General features: G+C 33.1%; 1 protein-coding gene across 5 annotated transcripts in view; it reads right to left on the minus strand.

Moving 5' to 3' along the window:
* Positions 1-10475, minus strand: part of LOC110024982 (GPI ethanolamine phosphate transferase 2) — a 56103-nt gene extending 45628 nt beyond the window's left edge. For 4 of the 5 annotated variants that reach the window (XR_002294067.1, XM_020725201.1, XM_020725200.1 and 1 more), the window contains exons 1-6: positions 10227-10475; positions 10035-10128; positions 7456-7500; positions 7177-7344; positions 6772-6856; positions 6589-6695 (exon numbers count right to left, since the gene is read on the minus strand). Coding sequence is in view for 4 of the 5 variants with exons in the window: in XM_020725201.1 (XP_020580860.1) it covers positions 6589-6695; positions 6772-6856; positions 7177-7344; positions 7456-7500; positions 10035-10128; positions 10227-10357 (630 nt within the window). In the remaining variant the exon portion in view is untranslated. The remainder of the gene's footprint in view (positions 1-6588; positions 6696-6771; positions 6857-7176; positions 7345-7455; positions 7501-10034; positions 10129-10226) is intronic. The other variant, XM_020725199.1, reaches the window with a different exon arrangement.
* Between the last annotated feature and the right edge of the window lie 3005 nt (positions 10476-13480).

Below are 13480 nucleotides of genomic sequence, written 5' to 3' on the forward strand. Positions count from 1 at the left end.
TATATATATATATATATATATATATATATATATATATATATATATATATATATATATATATATATATATATATATATATATATTACTTTTTGTGATGATAAATCGATTGAAATTATGAAATTCAATTAGACAATAGATTTAGATTGTCTTCATTCATGATATAAAAGGATCGTACTTTTTTACTCATCATTGTTAAAATATTTTCATCACAAAACACAAATTTGACAACATCTTTTAGTAACAAAGAATATGCGCGCAATGAGGACCAATTTTAACCTTTCAATCTCTTAGTTTGTCGGTGATTATCAAATAGCCTAATATGGATAGATCCTTCAAATTTAAGGAATAAAGCTTCAGTTTTTAGATGTTTAGAAGCAACATGATGAAATTTGGTAAAAAGAATCCACTGGGAAGCATGTATATTGTAAAGTGTATTGTTTTTTTCTTGATACATTTTGGTGTAGGGTAGCATTTTACACACGTTTAGTTCATCTACAACAACAACAAAAGCCTTAATCCCGCTACGTGGGGTCGGTTACATGAATCCTTTTTCTCCATTGCGTCCTATTTAGTGTCAAATTTTCATTTAGTTCTAATAAAAATTAATATCATTTTTTATACAATAAGTCCAAGTCTTCCTAGGTCTACCTCTGCCTTTCTTAACATAAGTCGAATCTAAAACATCTAATCTCCTATTCGGATCATCAGATGGTAGACATTTAATGTGACCAAACCATCTAAGATGACTCTATCTAATTTTATCTGTCACTAGAGCTACACCAACCCTATCAAGAAGATATTCATCTTGCTTTTGTCTCTAAGTGTAAAGACACTCATCTGCCAAATCATTCTCATCACTGCAACACCTAACTTAGTATTATGCTTCTCTTTTAAAAGCCAACATTCAGCGCCATAGAGCATTGCAGGTTTCACCACCATCTTGTAAAATTTTCCTTTAAGTCTAAGCGGGAATTTTCTATCACACAAACGGCCCGAAGCATTCCTCAACTTCAACTAACCAACTTTAATTCTACTGTCAACATCTTCATCTATATCACCATCGCCTTGAACAACAGACCCGAGATATCTAAATCGTTCACATCTTTTAATAATTTGATCACCCAAAGTTACACTTTTGTCACTAGAGCCACTACTACTAAAATTGCATTCCATGTATTCAGTTTTTACTTTTCAGTTTTAGTTATACTCAAATGAAAGCATTTAGACTCCAATATAGACCTCCATAATTCAAGTTTTTCCTGAGCATTTTCCTAGGCATTTTCTCTCGTCTTATCCACAAGAAGGATATCATCAGCAAAAAACATACACCAAGGAACATCCTCTTGTAGATGTCCAGTACAATCATCCATAACTAAAGCAAAAAGATATGGGTTTAAAGCCGATTTCTAATGTAATCCAACAGAAATAGGAAAATAATTGGTCAATCTCCTTCAGTTTGAACACAAGTAACAGCTCTAGTATACATATCTTTAATAACTTCAACATAAGTCATATCAACACCTTTCTTCTCAAGAACTCTCCAAAGGATATTCCTTAGAATCTTATCCTAAGCTTTTTCTAAATAAATAAAAATTTTCTAAATTCAAATGTAGATCCTCCTTATTATCTCTGAACTTCTTCATCAAAACTCTCAATAAATGTATAGCTTCCATAGTAGACCTGCCCCACATAAATTAAACACGTTTGGTTCATCTAATCGAAATAATTCAAAATCATTTGTTGAATACAATATTGAATATGCCAAATAACATTATTATGTCTGAGAATTAAAAAATTTATATGTTCTTCAAATATTTACATATGATGGGTAATGATACAAAAAATTCTAATGATATGTACCTTTCCCAGGATATGAATGCTCTTACTCCTCAAAATATGCAACTAAACACAATTATATGTAGGGGTGTCGATTCAAGCAAATATGTCACGTTTGGGTTTAAGCCAAATCAAACTAGACTCGAATATCAACGAACCAAACCCGGCTCTTTCATTAAAGGGTTAAAAAAACTTACCCAAACCAATCCACACAACTCGTTTAACATAAGACATGATAGTCAATGCGCCAATTCTATTTCGAGTTGGCATGTGAAATAAAAAATTAAAATATTTAGGATTATAAACACAGGCCCAACCCAAAAGGTTAATCAAGTCAATCCAAACCAAAACTTTTCGTGTCAAGTTCGGATCGAGTTGATATGTCCGGTCAATTTTTGACGACCCTGCATATGTGCACATAAACTAAACATGCATAAGAATGAATGCATGGCTAAGGTGTAATTGGGTCTATATGTATACATGTATGGACATATTCATAAGTGTGCCTATGAACATATTTAAGTTCAGGTGTTACAAACAACATACAAGTGTTTGTGGTAGCTTTTACTCATCCTTCTTTTCAATATCCTTTACTTTATAGTATCGATAATTTCTATTAATAGGATTTACATACGTGCCACACAATTTTTATGTTTGTACATATCTAACATCTTAACTTCTATGTTTATTTATACAATAATTTAGAGTTGCAATCGCATACAAATATATGCATAAAAAGGTGTGCTTTACAAAGAAATTAATATTAGTCGTATTTTTAATTTGATGTTAACAAGGCCAGTATTTTATAAATACATGTTCAAGTTTGGATATTAGATATGTAAATATGTAAGATTATATCTCATATAAGTACATTACCCTTTCTTCAAGGGGGCTTGTTCAATCAAATCATCGATCCAATTGAATGATGCATAGCAAAATTGAACTTAAAAACCATTGTTATCTACACGGTCCTTAGAAAATTACCAAAACTATAATTTAAATTTTGAAAATAATTATCCTTCTTAACTAAGTTTAAGTGGAATTTGTAATAACTGAAGAATCAGAATAATAAAGGAGGAGGATGAAGAAGGAGCTCGTGGGTGCACGAGATAAGGGGGCTGAACCGAACTCTGTGTAGTTAAGTAATCTGATTTTTTTATAAGTTTTAATTATATAAATTTAATTAATTAAAATGTTATAATAATGACATTTCAAATGTTATTAATTTAAAAATAGATATTGAAAGTAGAAGATTTTGTGGGAAAGATGAGCTTTGATATGTGTAAATTGAGTGATAAAAATTATATAATTTTCATTATAATTTTCTCTATTATTAGTTCTTATTATATTTTTCCAGATGTTTTATGCAATTGCAAGACATCTGTACTTATAAAAGTTTTAAAGAAACTTTAGCAATTATTGGATTGAAATAATAGGAACCATGGTTCAAACATGAGTCCATAAGAGACACCAAGCTAGAAGGTCATTTTACCCTGAGTGTCGCCTTGGCGCCACCGTATGAGCACCTAGGCGCCACCGTATGTGCTTAGCGTATGGTGCCTTAGCGCTCGTTAATGGGCACATAGGCACCCCCTTTAGTGTGGTGCGATGGCGCCAAAGTATGGGCCACATAGGCACTCCCCTCCATAAGCCATATAGAGTCAAAGAACTGCTTCATTTGGCGCTGCAGCGCCACCTATTCAATCCAATCAACACTTTTCCGTAGAGCTATCAACAATCCAGCTCCCCAAGCAGAAACCCCAGCACCGACGAACAAACATTGGGAAGTTACAGTGGTTTTTGCCCGTGTCGCATCTTTTGGGTGTACATAACGCAAAATCTCTGCTGAAAGGGAGATGTCTCTTGCATCAAAATATAAAAAAAAAATTAAAAAAAACAACCCTCTTGTTTTCAAGAGCTTCTATGCATGCGCGAGAGAGCAAATATGTAAAAGAGTCGTGAGAGCTTTCCAAGCTCCTCGTTCTAAGGGAGACAAGAAAAACTCTCAGTGGAGATCACGAACTCATAAAAGGTGTAATTTGTGTTTGTTTTCTTTCTAAACTCTTTGTAATTTGATTTGTTTTGAATGAATGATATATTGAATTTGATGTTTCAAGGCATGAGTATCCACAAAATCTCTTTCTCTCCCAATTTGATGAGTAAAAATTCTAGGGCTTGATATTGTGTTGTGGTTTGTTTAAGATGACGTTATGGTGAAATTTTGTTCTTCAAAAGTTCATTTACATCCGATATGGCAAAATTAAATGGTCAAAACACACTGTGAACCATGAGATTCGGAAGAATCTGTACGGGAACATCTAGGATAAATTTCATTAAACTAGTAGAATATAAACATTGCTCGTAGTTAGATGCTATCATATGTGGAAATATTTTATCTTGGGGATTTCATCATATTTATGGAACTAAAGTGGTTGACAATCCTAGCTTCCTTATTGCCATCGGGAGGGCTAATAAATATTATTGCTCCAAATAGATTCCTTACTGCCATCTGGAGGGGCCAAGTAAGAATATTGCTCTGAATAGACATTGATATTTGTCTCTTTATCAACCATAGGTTTTTAGGATCAAAATCATGTGAGAAATCTTCACTTGCTATAGTCAACTCACAACTTTATATTAAAATTTTTGTTTTTACAAATTTAAGTTAGAAATTGTACGACTCAGTTCGAGTCTTGGAGGTAATCAATGCTGGTACAAACGATCGAACGGTGGGAATTAAGTTTTCTATATTTATTTTCTATAACTAACATTTAACAAATGAAAGAGTCGCCAAAGAAATTAAAGCAGTACAATTAAATTTATCTCATTATGGCTTACCTGTGTCATCTATAAATATTTTATCTTCTGTTGATCATCTTTTAATCAAATAATTATACCCAAAGTCAATGAATACTCACACTCTTAAACAATAGTAACATAAGAAAAAATAAAATAATGTAAATGCCAGTTATAATAAATCGGAATAATTGATAGCTTGAGAATATGACAACTTACAATAATTTATGTTGTTCAACGAATTTTACTATATCCAGCATATCGATATCATTCTATATTTGTGCAACCGTCACAAGAGCACTATCTAAAAATTGTATCAATTAAGATACTTTAAATATCATTTTTTTTTCATTTAATTTCACAGATACATTAAGGTTCCCCTATTAGTATCACAAAGAAGTAATTTCATCATAGTTAATCATGCACATACATACATTTATAATTAATATCATTCATATGTTTATCTAACGACATAAAATATTTGTATCTTTAAATAATATATTATAATTTTTAACTAAAAGTACGCCTAGCATTTAGATATGACCAATAAAAAAAAATATTATCAGGACAAACTGATACATGAATTTATAGATATGAATAACTATTAATGCAATTGATTAAGAAGAAAACAAAATAATAATATAAATCGAAGAGTAAGAGTAAGAATACTAGTACTAAAATTTCTTGATTATTAATCATCATTGTCAATTTCCTATTTTGAATATCAATCATCGTCATTCCCGTGGCAAGAAAAAGTCTACCTAAGATTATCGAGATCTCCAAATCTTTTCCATATCTAAGACTATGATGTCCGTATAGAAGATACATTTATCCACCTTAACCAAGATGTTCTTTATATCCACCTAGGGTAAGTCAAATATCAATCAAAAAGGTAAAGGGTGACAATGGTAGGCTAAACTTCTCCTAGTCCTAATATCTTGAAAATGGATAAGGACATGAGATTTATAGTTGCTCCTAATACACATAAAACCATCCCAAAAAATTTCTCCTATGACACAAGGTTTCTAACTGCCGCAAGTTTTCATAGCCCAGATCTCGACCGAAGACAGTTGTTGCATTCACTATCATGCTCGAGCTGAAAGATGCATTGACTTGGGGCTCACACATCATGCAGTGGGAGAAGCATCGGATTTATCAACAGCTACAGCATTTTGAGGCCCAACCAAGCGCTGGTATGAGTATTTGGCCCAGTTAAATGCTAATCAGATGGAGTTATATCACCGTCAAAGAGGAGCAACGTGTGCAACTCGTACAATATGAATAACGAGTATAGGAGACCGAGTTAGTGAGTGAGGAGAACACATGAGTAACCCTAGCGCACCAAACTACGTTGAAGAAATAAATTGTTGACTTCAGGTGATGAAGTCGAGCAACGTCGAAGCATACAAGAGGAACGTCGTGTGCGCGAGTGTAGGCGAAGATCAATGGGTTTTTTGTACCAAATGACGTCGCATATAGGACGAAGAAACGGTGTTCGGTTGAGCAACCAAGATTGACGGGGTTGGAGTAGGTTGTTGACGTCGCGTGGGCATCAGATTGACGGAAGCCTCGTGTTTGGGAGAGCTGTGCAGACTAGAGGTTGCCTACAAGGAATGAGCAAATTAAGAAATTTATTTGAGAAGTGCGGTTAAGTCTGTAAACCTTATATATATTTTTTTTTAAATTTAAAAATGGAGCTTATTAATTTATGATATGACATGCCTCTAAATTCAAGACAAAAGATTACGAGTTGATCAAATTCCAAAAAAAGTTTTTCATTTGAGCATAACTGATGCCTTTAAACACCTATATAAAGATTTCTTATACAATTATACTTATAAGGAAAGATATTGTTTTCATCACAGCTAAAAAAGTTTTTCAATAAAATTATCTTAGCAAATTTTCTATTTACACACGCATAAGTCTGCTGAAAAGAAAATAGAAGTGTAAACTTACATAAAAGCTGTTCACTCCATCATACCTAGTAAACAAACTAGGAAACAACTTAATCCATGTGTCATCACCAAACATAACCAACTTCCAACCAATCTTATGAAATTGATCTGCAGAGAAGATGCACTAAGAGTTAAGTCACCGAATTTCCTATAAAACAGATAACCATACAGTCATGCAACTGACCAAGCAGATTGTCGTCCAAAAATGCATTAGTGTTGAAGTTGAATACCACATCAAGAAATCCTCCAATTGCACCCGATACCATCGCCTGAAAATCATAGAACATTCTTTGTCTTGAAAAAATGACCATCAAAAACTATTGGAAGATTTACATGCATACCAATCAATTCCTATTTATGTACATATATGACACCTAAACGTCAATTTTTACATATATGCCACCCTACCTGTGCATGAAAAGGTGTATTTCATTTTTTAAGAGTTGAAATAGTGGTATTTCTGATATGAGACGAAAGATTTGGGTGGCGTGAATGTAAAAATCAGAGTTTAGATGTTAGATATGAAAATACATAAGAATTGGGTCGTATGTATGCCACTGCAAAAAAAAAATCTCCGACAAATATGTACTTTTAAACGGGGCATTGTCACTGTCGGTGGGGCAGCCTTAGCATGGAAAGCTAATGCTTTTCTTTCAGAAAGCAGAGACTGAGTATATGGCATTGCCTCCATCAAAGACTTTTCTGGAGGTTGGCTGCCTCTTCCAATCACAAACTCAGCAGGTAAACCATCAATGACCTAAGTTAGTATAAATCATTAAAATAAATAAATGATATCTCTTTTGCAAAAAAAAGACATTTAATTTATTCATAAAAGAAAACTTGCAGTTTTTCATGAACTGCAACATACCATGAAAATAACTCGATCAAATGCAGGTGGAATTTGTGATAAATCCTGTTAAAATTTAAAAATAAATAAATAAATAATCAAATAATCATGGGGGTGGACTCCAAACTGCATACACATTAATATTCATGCACCATATCATGCAAAGAGATGCTACAAGTAACCCTTAACAAGCAAAAAAAAAATTTATAGCTCTGTAACAATAACGGAGCTTTTTCTTTCAGCATCCTGCAAGTGGATTTTACTATATGCATGGCCTGCAAAAAAAATTCCTAAGGATCCTAGCAGGTCTCTTTCAAAACACACATTTTTATCCTTTTTTGAGCTTAAATCCAAACAAATTTATAAGGAAAATCATCAGATAAGTCTTTCATCTCAAGTCAACTCCAATGCTTACTACAAATAACTTTTGTGATACAGATCATAGACATGTCAGCTAAGTTGTGCTAATATTTACGACTATGGCGCATGGTTTAAACTTTTCAGGGCACGTTACAGTTCCAAAGCTTCCTCAATGGATTATAATAAACATTTCTAAAAATCTATGGACCTTCCAGATACATCTATGGTTCTAAAAGCTTTCGCAATGAATTTTAACTCATCAAAATTACAGATAGTCCTGCTTCAATATAGAGCTTTCAGGTTGTTAGGGGTTATACTGGGAAATAATTTATTCCTCTGAGAAGTTATGAGGAATAAATTATGTCATTAGATTAAGGAGATATTTCTTTTCCTAGTTTATATTTATTTTCTTGGATTAGAAATTATTTGTATTCATTTTTTATGTTATTTCCTTTATCTCCGAATAATTAATATGATTTGATTATTGGAGATATTTGGTGATATATATTTCCTTTTCATGTTATTTATTTTTGTTATTTTTTTATTATAGAATTCTTGTAAGAGTTATTTATACATTGTTCATATCAATGAAATAAATTTTGTATTTCGCATTACTTTGAAGTTCAACATGAAATCAAAGCCAAAATTTTGCCCTAACCACCGGTAGTTATTGAAGGACCTTCGGGGCTCCCTTCCCGTCGGCCTTCTTGCGGGAAGATAGGAATTATTTGTTTGCCTTGATTCACGTTCTCTGCTCGTTGTCTCATTATTTCTTCGCCTGCATCGAAGAGCAAGACTAATCTACATTCCTTTCTTCGTCGGTTTCATCCCTGAATTTAAATTTTGAGTCTTCTTATAGGCACTGCAGACTACGGTCAAAATACAATCACAGTTGTCTAATATTCTCTCTAGGCCGAAACACATGACAGACAAACTCAAAATTCAGTCAAGCCTTAATTTTGAGTCTTCTTATAGGCGATGCAGAAACTGTAGTCAAAAGACAATCACAGTTGTCTACTTCTGTGCAAACTCCTCTGCATCATTACATGTAGAACAACAAACTTGAATTTGAATTTGAGAGGTGAACAATCATGTCATTATGTCAAAAGACAGTCATTGCTTTTTCACTACAAACTTGAATTTGAAAACATCAAACAATGGGCAAGGAAGATCCTGTGAAGTAGAACTTAAAGTCTTTGTCTTGTACTGCAGTTGTCTTTGGCTGCATTTACTGTAGTGTCTGTAGGTAGGTGAAAGGTTCTTACAAATAATGTTGCATGAGAATTTGCAGGTAAGTAGACATTAGTGGTTGCAGTTCCTGCAGTTCAACTATGTTTCAACTTGAGGGGAAGTGTTAGGAGTTATACGAAGAAATAATTTATTCCTGTAAGAAGTTGTGAGGAATAAATTATTTCTTTATATTAAGGAGATATTTTATTTCCTATTTTATATTTATTTCCTTGAATTATGAATTATTTGTTTTCCTATTTTATATTTTTTTCTTCAAATAATTAATATGGTTTGATTATTGGAGATATTTGAAGATATATCTTTCATTTTCATATTATTTATTTTTGTTATTTTTCCTATTGTAGGATTCTTGTAAGGGTTATTTATACCCCGTTCGTATCAAGGAAATAAATTTTGTATTCCGCATTATTCTGAATTTCAACGAGGTGCAAAAAAGAACAACTTCTCATCATTAAGACAAAACAAATGTTATAATTTCGTCCTAAGAAACTCATATCTTCTACAAAAATAATTAAATAAATAAATAAAATCTAAACATGTAAGATCCGAAAATCACTTTGATTGTCTATCACTCTTCCACGACCAAACCTTGAAACCCTGAGCCGCTAAACTCCTTATTGTCGCACATATTCATTGTCCAAATCCTTTTTCATCCCACTGATAAGATCATTTGATTCATGAAGGAGTATTTTTGGAGAAATGGGATAATGATGAAGAAAAATTACATCTTTACAAATAATGTGATGCCGCTTAAGTATGGCAAACTATTTTTAAACATCAAGCAAGCATGACTTGTTGTGATTTCACTGAAAAAACTATCAATGATGCTTATAACGCTGTGAACTTCAGTGCATTTGATTCAATAGTTAGAAATATTTAAAATTGTTGAATGCCAGCCTACCAAAAAGGTTGATATAAGCTAATAACATAGACTATCAGATTAATATGAAGTCAAGCTACATCAAACAGCTCACAGAGCAGATACGAACCATGTACATTTTCGCTAGCTGATCTGGAGGCAGGTGCCCTTTTTCATCTTCCAGCACATCTTCACAAGTTGGCATCCGATAGCTCTCCGGGCCACTGAAATTCACGCCACCAACATATCGATCAACACCACACTTACCTTAAGAATAATAATAAGGAACTTTTACTTGATTGCCAAGGGGTGAAAACATAACCTGAACCCTGGAACAGTTGGTTTAACGGGGAAGAAGCCGCTTACAAAGAGCCAGAGGCCAAGAATCTGAAGCAGGGTAGCGGCAGAAGTATAACATGCCAACCTACTGCAGGACATTGAAGGGGTAGCCATGCGATTTGACAAGGCAGAACCCTAGGGAAGAAAGCATGTGATGTTCACGGCGGAGACGATAAGTCCGGCTAAACCGCCAAGAAACTAATGGGATTAGCAGGCGGGGGTCGGGTTGGTAACTAGGTATGTTCAGGGGCGGATGCTTCATTTTTAAGTGTAAGCTTTAAAAGTTGTTAAACTCTTATAATCTTTATTATTTCTTTTTTATATCAAATAGTCGTGCATTAATTTAAATTAATCTTTTACAATGTCTTATGGTTCATATTTAGTTATTTTTCTTTTTAATAATTAAATATACTTGATGAGTTAACTAAATATTTGTAATCTCTTCTCTTGACGGGATAATCTAGTTAAGACTCTTTTCTTCAAATGTGTTCAAGTCGTTCACATTAAAGTCTTCACGGGACGAATATTATTTTCTCTCGTGTTTGAATGCATTCACAAATATGCATGTTGCATCTTCATCTAAAACCTTTAAATCAGCATTATCACGAGATGGTTGTCGTCATTTAAAATAATGTCGTGTGTCATTGCAACAACTATCTTTACATATTTTCTGAATTAACGTATCGATATATTTTGGAGTATCTTTTGTTGAATAATTTATTCCTCTCTCAATTTTTTTGGTTGTTGCGTTCAAAATCAGAAACGTAATATCTTATATCAGGGAATGACTTTAACAAACCTCGTAAAAATAGATATCTCAAATCGGCTAGGTGAAATTTTATTGAATAATAACATTGTTATTGTATATCCTAAAATTAAATGTTTCATATACGATCATTAATACATTAACCTAGTATAGACAGTGAAATTTTGTATTGACATTGACAAATAACATATTTGAATATGTGAATTTCATTAGTACTGTGGTCTCATCAAGTTGTTATGAATGTAAAACACATATTAAAATCATAAGGTGTTGAGATATTATGTGCAACAGATCTATAGTGTCTGATATATGTAATCCTCTAATCATTGTCAACGCATGCACCGACATGTGTGTTATTCTCTTATATAATCTTATTTAAAAATTTTATTGGAACAATTTGTTTAGTTGTAAAACATACATTTAGCATAAATAAAAATAACAATATAATGAAAAACGACATGTATCTCATATTGTTTCATATTTCTTGTTGTGTGTGCAACGAAAACAGGATTTATGGGGCTCACAATGTTGTTTGACTATCTAGCCAAAAGGTTAACCCCAATATCGAAATATTTACTAATTGTTTTTGTTGAGTTCTGAAACCACCCAGGAGCATCATGAATGACCCATTGTGTGACATAATATATAATTTACTCGGTTGTCCCTCTCTTTAACTTCTTCCATTGTTTTAATCTTCTTCCAATTGAACTTATTTATTATTCGACCACATTTTGTCATGTAAATTTTTTACGTTATATTTTGCCAACATTATTTATTAAAGTGTGTGGTTGACTTATTGTTAATTTATATTTTTTCGTGCATAAATCTCATAATGTGATGTTGATCTTTCTCTCCAAAATGGTTGATATCTCACTTTTTTTTTACTCATCTAATGTATGATGTAGAAAAATTAGTTGGAGAAAAAAAATATAATTCAGTGATGCAAATCTAGAGGAAATTATGGAGGAGGATTTGGAAATCGAGACAAATCAAAAAGGACAATAAATCCTAATTTCAAATTCAAAATTCAATTTCGGCAAAAGGATGTTTTAAAAGTGGAGTTTTAAGAAGCTCAATTAAAGGCTCTCGTTTTAGAAGTTAATTAAAGTTATTTTTTCCGGTTATGTTTTCCTTTATGTTATGTGTTTATTTGTTTTCCTAAAAGTAATTTTAAAGTTTATTACCTTCCCAATTAGGATGAGAGGTTTGTAATATGTTTCTATTATTTAAATGTAGTAAGAAGAAAGATGGAGGTAGTGACTTTTGTTACTAATTCATGATTTCTCTTGAATTCCGTTGGTGAGTTTCCAACAACGCAGAGGGATTCTGTTTTGCCTCTCTATTGAGTCCAACGAGATATTGAACTTAAGGGTTAGGCATTAATTTGGTATCAGAGACGACCGAAGTTCCCTCACTGCGAAGTCTTCATCTCATGCCTGTAACTCGCAGTGGTAAATCATATGTCATGGCGAACAACTCGCATCCAAACGACCAAAACCCCATCAATCATCACACAGATCAACCGCAGCTACAACACCAAATCCACCAACTCACCACCGCTTTAGAGCAACTCACTCATTGGCTCGATGTTATGGAGGAACGCTATGCGCGAACGGAGTATGACCCTAGTAATCAACGAGGACAAGAAGCAGCTCGTGGGAAAAAAAGGAACGACAGCGACGGACACGCGGAGGACGTACATGACGATGATGAATCTACTGCATGTTACATTATCGAGCTGTTGTAATCGAGCTAGAACTCAATTTTGTAGCCGTTGAAATATTGAAATGACATTGTCAAATAATCAAAAAATAAATAAATTACATACAAGCAACTATTATATTTGCCCCTAATTTGACTCTTTAAAAAAAACTTTTACCTCTTTGTTCATGACTCCACATATAAGAAGACATCATAATGGAATATATGAAAAAAGTTAGTCGAGTAATCTGACTGGTGTAGAAGAATATAAATATTTTGATTGGACTCATCTAGAATTTGCAGCATATTCTAATAATGTTACTTTGTTTATGTGCATATTATATAATGACATACAATCAAATTGCCCCACCATACTCACATTTGCCGATGATAATCACGTCTTATAATTTATTGCATAAGATATGCATGACAATCTATTTTATATTTCTTGTATTAATCATATTACATCATCATCCTGGCACGTCATTACATCACATTCAAGCTGCGTTGTTACGTTGTCATTGAGTGTCTAATTGCATCGTATTTAAGGTGCGTTGCTACACCATATTCAGAAAGTGTTGTTGCATCGTATGTTGGGTACACAGTTACTTTTGCAATGTAGGCCCGAATTTCATAGCGCACGTCATAATTTTGAAAACGGTTTCATTACAACGAGTCAGGAGCAACTAACAGTGGTTGATGGTGTTCGACGAGCGGTGATCGACGATTGTTAGTGACTTGTCGGCACTATTTTTGGTGTAGGGTTTGCC

Source organism: Phalaenopsis equestris, unplaced genomic scaffold (assembly GCF_001263595.1).
Source record: "Phalaenopsis equestris unplaced genomic scaffold, ASM126359v1 Scaffold000287, whole genome shotgun sequence".
Classification (NCBI taxonomy): Eukaryota; Viridiplantae; Streptophyta; class Magnoliopsida; order Asparagales; family Orchidaceae; genus Phalaenopsis; species Phalaenopsis equestris.